Consider the following 13,975-nt stretch of genomic DNA (forward strand, 5'->3'; position numbering starts at 1 on the left):
AGTCCGTACTTATACTGGCAGGAAAAAGAGGCAATTTGGAGGCCCTTGCACAAACTGGCTTTATTCTACCTAAGTTGCTCTCCCACAAGTGTGTACTCCGAAAGAGTGTTTAGTGCCGCCGCTCACCTTGTCAGCAATCGGCGTACGAGGTTACATCCAGAAAATGTGGAGAAGATGATGTTCATTAAAATGAATTATAATCAATTCCTCCGCGGAGACATTGACCAGCAGCAATTGCCTCCACAAAGTACACAGGGAGCTGAGATGGTGGATTCCAGTGGGGACGAATTGATAATCTGTGAGGAGGGGGATGTACACGGTGATATATCGGAGGGTGAAGATGAGGTGGACATCTTGCCTCTGTAGAGCCAGTTTGTGCAAGGAGAGATTAATTGCTTCTTTTTTGGGGGGGGTCCAAACCAACCCGTCATATCAGTCACAGTCGTGTGGCAGACCCTGTCACTGAAATGATGGGTTGGTTAAAGTGTGCATGTCCTGTTTTGTTTATACAACATAAGGGTGGGTGGGAGGGCCCAAGGACAATTCCATCTTGCACCTCTTTTTTCTTTTCTTTTTCTTTGCATCATGTGCTGATTGGGGAGGGTTTTTTGGAAGGGACATCCTGCGTGACACTGCAGTGCCACTCCTAGATGGGCCCAGTGTTTGTGTCGGCCACTAGGGTCGCTAATCTTACTCACACAGTCAGCTACCTCATTGCGCCTCTTTTTTTCTTTGCGTCATGTGCTGTTTGGGGAGGGTTTTTTGGAAGGGACATCCTGCGTGACACTGCAGTGCCACTCCTAGATGGGCCCGGTGTTTGTGTCGGCCACTAGGGTCGCTAATCTTACTCACACAGTCAGCTACCTCATTGCGCCTCTTTTTTTCTTTGCGTCATGTGCTGTTTGGGGAGGGTTTTTTGGAAGGGACATCCTGCGTGACACTGCAGTGCCACTCCTAGATGGGCCCGGTGTTTGTGTCGGCCACTAGGGTCGCTAATCTTACTCACACAGTCAGCTACCTCATTGCGCCTCTTTTTTTCTTTGCGTCATGTGCTGTTTGGGGAGGGTTTTTTGGAAGGGACATCCTGCGTGACACTGCAGTGCCACTCCTAGATGTGCCCGGTGTTTGTGTCGGCCACTAGGGTCGCTAATCTTACTCACACAGCTACCTCATTGCGCCTCTTTTTTTCTTTGCGTCATGTGCTGTTTGGGGAGGGTTTTTTGGAAGGGCCATCCTGCGTGACACTGCAGTGCCACTCCTAGATGGGCCCGGTGTTTGTGTCGGCCACTAGGGTCGCTAATCTTACTCACACAGCTACCTCATTGCGCCTCTTTTTTTCTTTGCGTCATGTGCTGTTTGGGGAGGGTTTTTTGGAAGGGACATCCTGCGTGACACTGCAGTGCCACTCCTAGATGGGCCCGGTGTTTGTGTCGGCCACTAGGGTCGCTAATCTTACTCACACAGTCAGCTACCTCATTGCGCCTCTTTTTTTCTTTGCGTCATGTGCTGTTTGGGGAGGGTTTTTTGGAAGGGCCATCCTGCGTGACACTGCAGTGCCACTCCTAGATGGGCCCGGTGTTTGTGTCGGCCACTAGGGTCGCTAATCTTACTCACACAGCTACCTCATTGCGCCTCTTTTTTTCTTTGCGTCATGTGCTGTTTGGGGAGGGTTTTTTGGAAGGGCCATCCTGCGTGACACTGCAGTGCCACTCCTAGATGGGCCCGGTGTTTGTGTCGGCCACTAGGGTCGCTAATCTTACTCACACAGCTACCTCATTGCGCCTCTTTTTTTCTTTGCGTCATGTGCTGTTTGGGGAGGGTTTTTTGGAAGGGACATCCTGCGTGACACTGCAGTGCCACTCCTAGATGGGCCCGGTGTTTGTGTCGGCCACTAGGGTCGCTTATCTTACTCACACAGCGACCTCGGTGCAAATTTTAGGACTAAAAATAATATTGTGAGGTGTGAGGTATTCAGAATAGACTGAAAATGAGTGTAAATTATGGTTTTTGAGGTTAATAATACTTTGGGATCAAAATGACCCCCAAATTCTATGATTTAAGCTGTTTTTTAGTGTTTTTGGAAAAAAACACCCGAATCCAAAACACACCCGAATCCGACAAAAAAAATTCGGTGAGGTTTTGCCAAAACGCGTTCGAACCCAAAACACGGCCGCGGAACCGAACCCAAAACCAAAACACAAAACCCGAAAAATTTCAGGCGCTCATCTCTAATGCTTACCACCCAAAATTGGAAGGAGAGGACATCACCAGAACATTGCAACCTTTGTGACACCACCTGTTCCAGAAAACTCAATTTCCTGCAATTTTGCTAATCTCTAGACAGTCTGACGGCAAAGGTTAGTTCTTAGAATATCTGTGAATGTATAAGATCCCTTGTTGTACCAGTAAATGTGCTTTTTAGCCCCTGAAACACAACATTGGCTTAGTTTGCTCTTCATTCAATAGATTAAAATTGACCTTTAGTAAATATACCCTCATGTCCCCTAACATACAGCATTTCTACAACTGATTAGGGGCACACCGCCATGATTGCTATATGGACCCTATCCCTAAAACTCAATGCATCTCCATTCATTTCTATGGAGAGTGGTCAAGGAGACCTGTCATGACTGGCGGGGTCCCAAAGGGACAAGATGCATTGTTTGAAGCGTGATTTTTTAGTTTGCCAATACCCCATAGACTTGGACCAAAGAGGAGCATTCCCTATGGACAGCGTGAGAAATAAATAGGTAAACGAGGGTGTGTGGGGGGGGGGGGGGAGATTTAATTGAAAAATATTGTTTTCTATGGTGTGACCAAACACATTTTTTTCCTCCCGATTTTTCCGATACCAACCTAGGCAAAAGCGCTAGGACTGATTATACTTAGATGAGGGGACCCCAGGCTTTTTTTTTCCTTTATTATATAACGGAATGTTATCATGTGCAGCACAGCGAGATAGTTGCGCAGAACCTACCTCATTGCCCTCTGGGCCATCTATTATACACCGGCTTTTTCCGGTGGGATTCCAGCTATTTTCCAACTCACACACTGTTATACCTGCGAGTTCTATGTTTAACTTTAGAAACATTGGGGAGGCGCGGGTTGTGTTGCGCCGAAAAAGTCAAGATTCTGGCAAGTTGGGCTGTACTCGCATTGTATTACATATACCAATTACATTCCCCCCTATTAGTTTACTTATTAAGTGTGATTCTACGATGAAATCGATTGCATTTCTAATCTTGGACTCGATTGTGACAATTCTATTCACCAGCACCTTTTTGTGCAAGCTCTAGAGGTGAGACACTACGCAGAATGCAGTGATTGGCTGCTCGGTCAGGTGACCTCTGCTCGTCCTCATAGAGTTAGGCACCTGACACCTAGGCCAGAGGCCCTCACCTGACAACTGTACGTTAGAGGTAGCCTCTGCTTTATCAGGCGTAGCAATAATGATGCATTTATATTTCCCTTCATCGCTGAGCTGTAGGTGTGGTATGCAGAGACTGGCGTTGCCTTTTCTGAGGTTGCTGTCCTCTATTTTCGAGCCTTTCCTGATTGGGTCATGTTGGAGCTTGTCATAGCGATACACAGATACTTCACTTCCATTTGCAGTTGTGAGAGACCAGCGTACGCTGACAGTTCTCAGATACAGATCTTTAGCGCTGTTGACATTTAGAAGACAGGGGATGGTGACATTTTGACCCAGTAGCGCCTCAATAGTTGCCGCCGGTGCCTCGTTCTTGCTGCCTGGTAGAGCATCTAAAAAGATAAGACGTAGGACGTAACACAGGTACCATTAATATTCCACTTCTTGGTGGTCAGTAAGCAGTCTAAAGTAGCATTGTATTTTCCATGTCACGTATGAAGCCCGCTTCCCTACATCTTGGATGTTCCCTCCAGGAGATCCCGGGATGGCAATAGCAGGAAATATGGAATTTAAAAGAATTTTATTAATTTAAAAAAGAAAAATAAATTCTCTGGGAATTATCTGAAAAAATATATTTTATTTAACTTTTATGACATTTGTGATATTTTCTGGATATATTGTGGGGATAGCAGATATTCTTTCCCTGCAGTAAGGTGCGCGAGAAAATCGGTGTTATCGATGCATATTAATAAATATGGGCCCTAATGTTTGTGATATGATTCTATGGGGAAATTCCAAACCAGCTACAGCTATAGCGGCCGACCCTCATTGCTGGAATTATTAAACACAGGGGGTAAATTTACTAAGATGGGAGTTCTATTTAAGATGGGATGTTGCCCATAGCAACCAATCAGGGTCCAGGTATTATCTTCTAGAAGGTGCTAGATAAATGAGAAGTAGAATCTAATTGGTTGCTATGAGCAACATCCCATCTTAAACAGAACTCCCATCTTAGTAAATTTACCTCAGGGACTGAAATTATAACGAACATCAAATGGTCACTGTACTTAGATTCATGTTGTGATGGATATTGGGTCAATTGGCTATGGCCAGGGTCAATGCATGGATATCACCGCTCACTGGGTGACTGCAGAATGTCCAAAAAGTGTCAGGTTCTCCCTCTTAATAACATCATTGACATTTACTGCAATGATAATAAAGAAATAAAAGTAAAATGACTAAAAGTTGCCGTGTCGCTGTGATTCAGATGTAGGTGCACCATACAACCATTGGAATTATAATAAACTAGGTGATTCATCACGCCCTACAGGCGCTCTTCACACCGTCGTAAGGGGCGGGCTATGCCCCCTTAACCCTTGTACGCCCTTGTGGCGTGCAATATTTTTATTATATGGAGTATTACCTCCAATCATAATTGTGTGAGTGGTTAAATATTGCACGGACAAAGGGCGTGCAATGGTTAAGGGGTCGAAGCCCCTTGCAACGGTGTGAATAGCGCATGCAGGGCATGATAAATCTCCTAGTAGGTGCTGTGGTTGGGGGAGTGGCGGGTGCGGGAGAGACGCGGATGGGGGTCCAGGGGAGATGCAGGTGGGGGAGGGGCGGTTGCCGGGGTGCCACGGATGGGGGAGGGTATGGTGCGGTGGTGCCGTGGGTGGGGGAGTGGGTCCGGAGCCACCACGGATGGGGCAGGGGCGGTTGTGGGGGTGCCTCGGGTGGGGGAGGTGCGGGTGCAGTGGTGCTGCGGGTAGTGGAGGGGCGGGTACGGGGGTGCTGCAGGTGGGGGAAGGGGTTTGGAGCCACCGCGGGTGGTGGAGGGGGGGTGTGAGGGTGCCGCGGATGGGGCCCGGAGGTACAGCGAGTGGGGGAGGGGTGGGTAATGCTTCTCCTCCTAGAAGCAGCTAAGCTGCTGTCCTCCCTTTGGCAGTGGCTCTCCCGGAGACTCGCACAGTAGCCAAGCAGCCAGTCACTATTGTTAGCGCCGGTGTCCCAACGCGCCGCATTACAGGGAAGATGCACTCAATAAACTACAGCTCCCAACAGGCCTTAGCGCCGGAATGCTTTGGCGCTAAGGCCTGTTGGGAGCTGTAGTTTATTCAATGCGTCTACTTCCCTGTAATGCGGCGTATTGGGACACCGGCGCTAACAATAGTGACTGGCTGGCAGAACTGAGTGACTCGCTGAATCAATGTAAAAGGTGAGAATGCTGTGCACCCACTGCACTGCACAGCACTGTCACCTTTTACATTGATTCAGCTTCCAGACAATACCCTCCGCGATATCACCCACTCTATCCGCTACATTAGCCATCTCGGGGCTTCCAGGCATTACCCTCCACGATATCACCCACTCTATCCGCTACATTAACCATCTCGGGGCTTCCAGGCCGGCAGCCCAGGTGCTGTGTTGCGGAGTCAGGGCCTCTGGGGATCTGGGCGCGGCTGTGGCGGGGAGGCACTTCTGTGACATCACGCACAGAGCAGGCTCCGGGGCTCAGAGTATGCGGCGCAGGGAGGGCTATGAAAGCCTTCCGCTGCGCCGCTTTCATACACATCTATTCCGGTGGCTGCAGCAGCTTTTGTTCCACGTGCGCTGCAGCTAGGGAGTGGGGATTGTTGATGCCGGAGGGGGCAGGCGGACTGGTAGCAGGACATAGGACACTGCAGTAAAAGGATGTTTTCCCCTATCTACAGTGCAGAGACTTGCTGCAGATGCAGTGGCATACCCTCCAGCTGCACCTTTTTGCCAGGTACAGTCCCTTTTTTTCTGATCTGTACCGATTTCTGGCTCTCCAAACTTCCATTGAAAGTATAGGAAAAGGGGCGTGGTCACGCCGCTGTAACCGTGGTAATGCCCTATTCTCAAATTTGTAATGATTTTTATGTGTAAATTGTTGGAGGGTGTGTTGCTGCAGATGCAGTGGGCCTATTTTGGGGTTTGGACCTGGAGCTGCAGCTCCATCAGCCCCATTGTTAATCCTGCTCTGGGAACACACAGCAGCCAAAGGGCAGAGCCTCCCATTGTATGCAACCTGTGTGGGAGGGCATTTCTTGCCCAATCAGCTGTGACCTCGGTGTGATAGACCTGCTGCTAACCCAATGAGAGCTCCTAGCCACGCCAAGTGTTAGAGGCCCAGGCACAGAGTCACAGATCTGGCCAATTATATAGGAGATGTAATAAATTGACATCATATCTGAGGTTTTTGGCATAAATTTGGCCAATATTATGAGCCTGCCCATCAATCGTCAAGGTAAACCTCATCGGGCAGGTCCCTAACATTATAGAGGTTCACCTCTGGGGTGTAGGGTGCCCCCAAACAACCCCAGCCAAACCACCCCACTGCACAAATAAAAATTAGCAATGTTAGGTAAGTGAAGGTCAGGGCCGTAACTAGGTGTGTGCGAGAGGGGCCTCGCACACAGCGCAGAGCCCTGGGGAGCGCACAGTCACGTTGTGACTGTGTTAACACTGTACGGAGCATCAGAGCTCCGTACAGGTCCATTGCCCTGCTGCAGCCCGCCCCAGCACAGCAAGCCACCTCAGCTCACTAGCGCATGCAGGGGGGGTTTGGATGTCTCAGTGAGGAGCCGGCAGCGAGTCACCTAGCGTCCTGTCAGAGCGGGATGCGGCACAGAGAGATCGTCTCTCACCCCCTCCTCATGATGCAGCCCATCAACAGCAGCCGCTGAGCTCCCGCCTCCTGGAGGTACAAGTGAACAGGCACCGTCTCCCCGGCGGTAGCTTCCGGCCCCGCCACACTTTACTGTCAGGAGGTCGGTGCAGTAGTGCTGTACTAGCCGGCGGAATGGAAGGGGCTTTTTGGATGACTCAGGTTGATGTCCAGGACAGCAGGAGCCTTCCTGGGTGTGGGAGCAGATAATCTGCAGTAAGTGTGTTCTGTAGTTGGAGTGCGGGAGGTAGGGGACAGTGTGAGTATGTGTTATCTGTCTGCAGTCTGAGTGAGTGCCAGTGGGTGTGTGAGGGGGGCAATCTGTGTGTGTAATATACATTCTGACTGTGTGCTTGTGTTTGTGTGTGCCTGTGTCTGTGGGCAGTCTGTATGTGTGTGCATGTTTTGTGCTGGCAATACACCTTTACTGTTTTATAGGGGTGGGGCATGGCGAGCGCAACAAAGTAATTATATATATATATATATATATTAGAGATGAGCGGGTTCGGTTCCTCTGAATCCGAACCCGCCCGAACTTCAGGTTTTTTACACGGGTCCGAGCAGGCTCGGATCTTCCCGCCTTGCTCGGCTAACCCGAGCGCGCCCGAACGTCATCATCACGCTGTCGGATTCTCGCGAGGCTAGGATTCTATCGCGAGACTCGGATTCTATATAAGGAGCCGCGCGTCGCCGCCATTTTCACACGTACATTGAGAGTCATAGGGAGAGGACGTGGCTGGCGTCCTCTCCGTTTAGAGAAGAGAGAGACACAGTATTTTCGGGGAGCATTATTAGGAGGAGTACTACTGTATACTACTATACTACTTGCTGAAGTGATATTTATAGATTAGATAGTGTGACTGTCAGTGTTGCCAACTCTGAAATGAAAAACAAGCAACCGATGACTGAAAAATAAGCCCAAAACAAGCCCAAAACAATCCTAAAAAGCCCAAAAAAAGCCCAACTTAAGTTTTGTGTTTTGTTTTTTTTTATATAAAAAACAAACATTATTGTTTGTCTTATTAAAATACATATAATTATACAATCTGCCTTTAAGGTCTTAACAATGATATTTATCAGCACAAAACTGGCTTTTAAAGAATACTGGAATTTTTATAAATATTACAGTTAGAGTTGTGAATTTAAGATATTATACTTTCATGTTTCCTCTAAAGAAAAATCTCAAGTGAAAATTGGCAACTGTATACTACAGTATATGCTGTATCTGTGGTCATTTGTATTCACTGTGAAATATTTATCCTATGGAAACATAAAACAAACAATCTTACAACATCCAACTTTTTACTTTTATTAAATAAATAAAGAGGCCAAATCAAGGTAACAAAAACAAAAGTACTTTATTATTCAAACATTGGGTGTGATTCCGAGTTGTTCGCTCGCTAGCTGCTTTTAGCAGCATTGCACACGCTAAGCCGCCGCCCTCTGGGAGTGTATCTCAGCAGAATTGCGAACGAAAGATTAGCAGAATTGCGAATAGAAATTTCTTAGCAGTTTCTGAGTAGCTCCAGTCTTTTTCGTTCCTGGTTTGACGTCACAAACACACTCAGCGTTTGCCCAACCACTCCCCCGTTTCTCCAGCCACTCCTGCGTTTTGCAACTAGAACGCCTGCGTTTTTCTGCACACTCCCATAAAACGGCCAGTTTCTGCCCAGAAACACTCACTTCCAGTCAATCACACTACGATCAGCACAGCGATGAAAAAGCTTTGTTATGCCGTGAGTAAAATACCTAACTTTTGTGTAAAATAACTAAGCGCATGCGCTTTGCGAACCTTGCACATGTGCAGTAAGCGACTAATCGCAGTATAGCGAAACTCGGCAACAAGCGAACAACTCGGAATGACCCCATTGTAGGTAACATTTTTGTATTATTAAGACAATTCAAAATAATAAATGCATATATAAATATTAAATAGTAACTCAATTCAATAACAAATAACAAAGGAATTGCTGAGAGGTAAAGTGCATTGCAGATGGCACACTGTGTGAGGTAAAGGACATGGCACACTGAATTACAAAGGTTTTATGTAAAATGGATATAAGCAAATTCATCTGAGCTGTCTCCATCGTCTATAGAAGCTTCCATGGTATACATTCCTGAGTTGATGCGCTGACGCATATTGGTAGTTGGTTTAAAGTCCTTGCAACAAATACCCAAGCGTCTTAAACCATATCTGACATAAAGATTACCACATAAAGTGTCCTGAATTGCTTCACTGTTGTGTGTCTGGTCAGTGTCTTTGTTGTTGTCATTGTTAAAAACAAATTAGCCCTACTGAACAAACAACCGGCAGTCGGCAACAATAGACATAATGAATGACTCATCATCATTTCTTTAAGACTCTATTCATCCACAACGTCTCACCTACAGTATGTCTGTGTGAGGATCTGTGTTATATGGATGAATGACTAATTATCTCTGAAAGTCTGTGTCAGTGATACCTAAAAACAAAAGAAGCCCAAAAACAAGCAGAAAAAAAAATTATAAGCCCAAAAACAAGCAACAAGCAACCACCAAAAAAAATAAGCAACCAGAAGAAAAAACAAGCCCAATTCCGCTTGTTATAAGCTGACTTGGCAACTATGGTGACTGTAAGTGTATTATCTGACTTGTGGGGGAGACACTGACAGTGGGGAGCAGTTAGAGTCTGAGAGCAGGACTCAGGAGTACATATAACGTACAGTGCACACTTTTGCTGCCAGAGTCAGTGCCACACTGCCATTGTTGTGACCACACTGACCACCAGTATAATAATATATTTTGTGATTGTCTGCTTAGGCCTCGGAGTACTAGTTGCAAGTTGCAACGTGACCTGTCCTGAAGTGACCACCAGTTTAATAATCAATCACCACCAGTTTAATATATATATATATATATATATCTCCTATATAATAGCCCTATTCTGTGACCTTGTGATTCATTTGCTAACGCTGGGCGGAGTCACAACGGTGGGCGGAGTTATTCAAATGAGTCACAGAGATCTGGCCAAATCTACAGGAGACTAGGAGCAGAAGCAGATAGCATGGGCATTGGGCATGTCACAGACAGGGGTGCATACCTCCCAGCTTTCTGCAGGAGCTTTCACCAGGCAGAAGGAGGGAAACACTCGGCGAAAAGGGGGCGTGGCTTCACGGGAGGGTCCCCGTTTTCGTCAGTGAGGGGGCATGCCCAGCGCTCTGTGAGCTGCTGGCATGCCCCCAGGGGCTGATTATGAGTCCGGGGGGCCCAGGGCACTTGAGACAGGGGAGCCCTATCTCATTGCTGTGCCTGCTGGGGGTTGGGGGCGTGGCCTAATCGCGGCCCGCGCGGCCACGCCCCCTTATGCAAATTCCGATTTTTGTTTTTATTTTTTTTATGGGATTTTGGCCCCTCAGCTAGGGCTAAATCCAGAGGAGGTGGTCGCTCCCCCCTACACACCCGCACAGGGAGAAGAAAGCAGGGAGACTGCTGCCTCCCTGCAACACCACAGACCTGCCAATATGCAGCAGCGTGTGCTGACTGTAGCACAATGCTGCCACTGTTGCTGGCAGGACGGGGGGGGGGGGAGCTTCTGAGCTGGGACAGAGCTACTCCAGCCGGGGGGGCCTCTAAAACTGTGGGGCCAACGGTACGTATCCCCCGCCCCCCCCCCCCTTAATCCGGGTCTGCTGCTGGAACCCCCCCCCGTAATCCGTACCCCCTGATGCCCCCTCTCCCTCTGTCTCCACTATTCACCGCTGCTCTGCTAAGCAGAACAGCGAGTACAGGAGCTTTCCAACTGCCCCCCCCCACCGCAGGACACTGCGACCCGCGGGTGGGACAGCGGGACAGACCCCAAAAAATGGGACTGTCCCGCGAAAATCGGGACATTTGGGAGGTATGGGGGTGTGTGAGGGGTATGTCATACAGACAGACGGGCACCGGCTCACTGTGTGCTTGACCCCCCACATCGGCATACTCAGCAGGGTCTCTCTGGTGCGGAGGAGCGTCACTTTCTGACACACTCCACGCTTCTTAGCTGCAGTTTAGTGAGGCACCTGCCGCTGTGCAGGTTCCATACTGCCTCTGTTATCTCCAGCCCCGGCAACCCCACCGCTAGCTGCAGCGCTGCCACCCGCAGTGGAGTGCGCCCAGCTCATTCACACACTTTAGCTGGCGGGTAGCGCTGCAGAAATCCGAGCTGCTTGCAGGCTCTGACCCACTCCTCCCTCCAGCCGCAGCGTCTCCTGGGAGCTAACCAGTCACTCCCAGTCTCCCCTTACCACAGTGCCCGGAAGCCGTGAGGTCCGCGCCACGTGCATGCTATGACCCCCTCCTCCCTCCAGCCGCAGCATCTCCTGGGGGCTAACCAGTCATTTCCAGTCTCACCTTACCACAGTGCCCGGCAGCTGCGCGAGGTCTGCGGTGTGTGACTGAGGAGGGGGGGGGAGGGATGCAGACTGGCAGAGAAAGCAGGACTCCAGCCTGAGAGAGTCAGCCATGCCAAGTCTCCAGCAGCAGCAGATCCCAACAGGTTGGAATGGAACAGCAGCAGCCAGCAGCAGTGACTCCGGTAAGACACATCTGTCTGTCACCACTGTTTTGTCCCTAATACCAATCTCTCCCATGCCCTGTGTTCTGTCATGTCTCTGGCCTTGCCCTGCCACCCTTATTCTGGCCCTTTCACCCTTATCCTGGCCCTGTCACCCTTATGCTGGCCCTGTTACCCCTATCCTGGCCCTGTCACCCCTGTGCTTGCCCTGTGAACCCTATACTGGCCCCGTCACCCCTGTCCTGGTCCTGCCGCCCCTACCCTGGCCCTGTCAGCCCTATCCTGTCCCTATCATTTCTGTCCTGGCCCCGTCACCCCTGTCCTGGCCCCGTCACCCCTGTCCTGGCCCCGTCACCCCTATCCTGGCACCGTCACCCCTGTCCTGGCCCCGTCAACCCTGTACTGACCCTGTCACCCCTGTCCTGGCCCTGTTACTGCATACCCTCCAACTACCTTTTATGGCATGTACAGTACCCGCAGCGCCTCCAGACCTCTCCCCAATGCACCACACCTCCGCACCTTCCCCTCCACCACATGCGGCACTCCACCCCTCCCCCACATGCTGTGCCTCCAGACCCCCTACACCACCCGTGGCTCCCACTCCTCCACCCCTTCACCACCCACAGCACCTCCAGGCCCCTTCCACCATTCACCCCCCTTATACGTCTCCCCCCACACCTGCCCCCCTCCACCCGCAGCATCTGCAGACACCCTCCTCCATCAGCGGTCCCCCCCTCACCCACCCCTCCCCCACCAATGGCACCCCTGCACCTGCCCCTCCACCACCTGCAGCACCTCCGGACCTCCTTTCCCATCCGCCGCAACACCCGTACCTGCCCCTACCCTACCCATGGTGCCTGCGGTCCCCTACCCAACCCCCGGCACACCCGTCCCTTCCCATCCCACAGCACCTCCGGAACCCTTCACCCATCCACAACATCCCCACACCTGCCTCTCTCCCACCCGTGGCACCCCTGCCCCTCCCCCACCTGCGGTGCCTCCGGACCCCTCCCCGATCTGCATCCCCCACTCCTCTGCCCCTCCCCCCACGCGCAGCACCTCCCGAACCTTCCCCATCCGGGCCCCACCCCCACTTCTGCCTCCCCTCCACCCGCAGCATCTACAGACACCATCCGCAGTCCCCCCCGCACCCGCTACATTCTGTACATCGTGCCCTGCAGGTGCTGTTCACGCCGTCGCAAGGGGCTGCGCCTCCTTCACCATCGCACGCCCTTTCATTGTGCAATATTTAACCACTAACAAAGGAATGCAGGTAATACTCCATATAATACAAATATTAAACCCCAGAAAGGCATGCAAGGGTTAAGGGGGCGTAGCCCCTTGCGACGGTGTGAAGAGCGCCCGTAGGGCGCGATGAAGCACCTAGTATATATATAATTGTATATAATATATATATATATATATAATATTGTATACCACCTACCCGTGGTTTTTTTTTTTTTCATTCTTCTTTATACATACTACTATAGTAGCTTACTGTAGCAGTCTGCGGTGCTGTGCTGACCTGACAGTGTCCAGCAGGTCCGTCATCAGTCATTACATAATAAATATATATAGTACCTGTCCGGCTGCAGTACTAGTGATATTATATTGATTTCATCTCATTATCAATAATTTATCATCCAGTCTAGACTCTATATTAGCAGCAGACACAGTACGTTAGTCCACGGCTGTAGCTACCTCTGTGTCGGCACTCGGCAGTCCATCCATAATTGTATACCACCTACCCGTGGTTTTTTTTTTTTTCTTTCTTCTTTGTACATACTACTATAGAGTATAGTAGCTTACTGTAGCAGTCTGCGGTGCTGCTGAGCTGACAGTGTCCAGCAGGTCCGTCATCAGTCATCATTACCTAATAAATATATTATCTACCTGTCCGGCTGCAGTACTAGTGATATTATATATACATACATATATATATTGATTTCATCTCATTATCAATCATCCAGTCTATATTAGCAGCAGACACAGTACGTTAGTCCACGGCTGTAGCTACCTCTGTGTCGGCACTCAGCAGTCCATCCATAATTGTATACCACCTACCCGTGGTTTTTTTTTTTCTTTCTTCTTTGTACATACTACTATAGTATAGTAGCTTACTGTAGCAGTCTGCGGTGCTGCTGAGCTGACAGTGTCCAGCAGGTCCGTCATCAGTCATCATTACCTAATAAATATATTATCTACCTGTCCGGCTGCAGTACTAGTGATATTATATATACATACATATATATATTGATTTCATCTCATTATCAATCATCCAGTCTATATTAGCAGCAGACACAGTACGTTAGTCCACGGCTGTAGCTACCTCTGTGTCGGCACTCGGCAGTCCATCCATAATTGTATACCACCTACCCGTGGTTTT

General features: G+C 49.5%; 1 protein-coding gene across 2 annotated transcripts in view; it reads right to left on the bottom strand.

The window, feature by feature from the left end:
- Window positions 1-13,975, bottom strand: part of LOC134970349 (uncharacterized) — a 65,148-nt gene that overhangs the window by 43,515 nt on the left and 7,658 nt on the right. Inside the window, exon 2 of one of the 2 annotated variants that reach the window (XM_063946359.1) lies at window positions 3,400-3,759. The exons of the other annotated variant lie outside the window; for it this stretch is intronic. Within the exon in view, the coding sequence (XP_063802429.1) occupies window positions 3,400-3,759 (360 nt within the window). The remainder of the gene's footprint in view (window positions 1-3,399; window positions 3,760-13,975) is intronic. 2 annotated transcript variants of the gene reach the window in all.

This window comes from Pseudophryne corroboree, chromosome 11 (assembly GCF_028390025.1).
Source record: "Pseudophryne corroboree isolate aPseCor3 chromosome 11, aPseCor3.hap2, whole genome shotgun sequence".
Lineage (NCBI taxonomy): Eukaryota > Metazoa > Chordata > Amphibia > Anura > Myobatrachidae > Pseudophryne > Pseudophryne corroboree.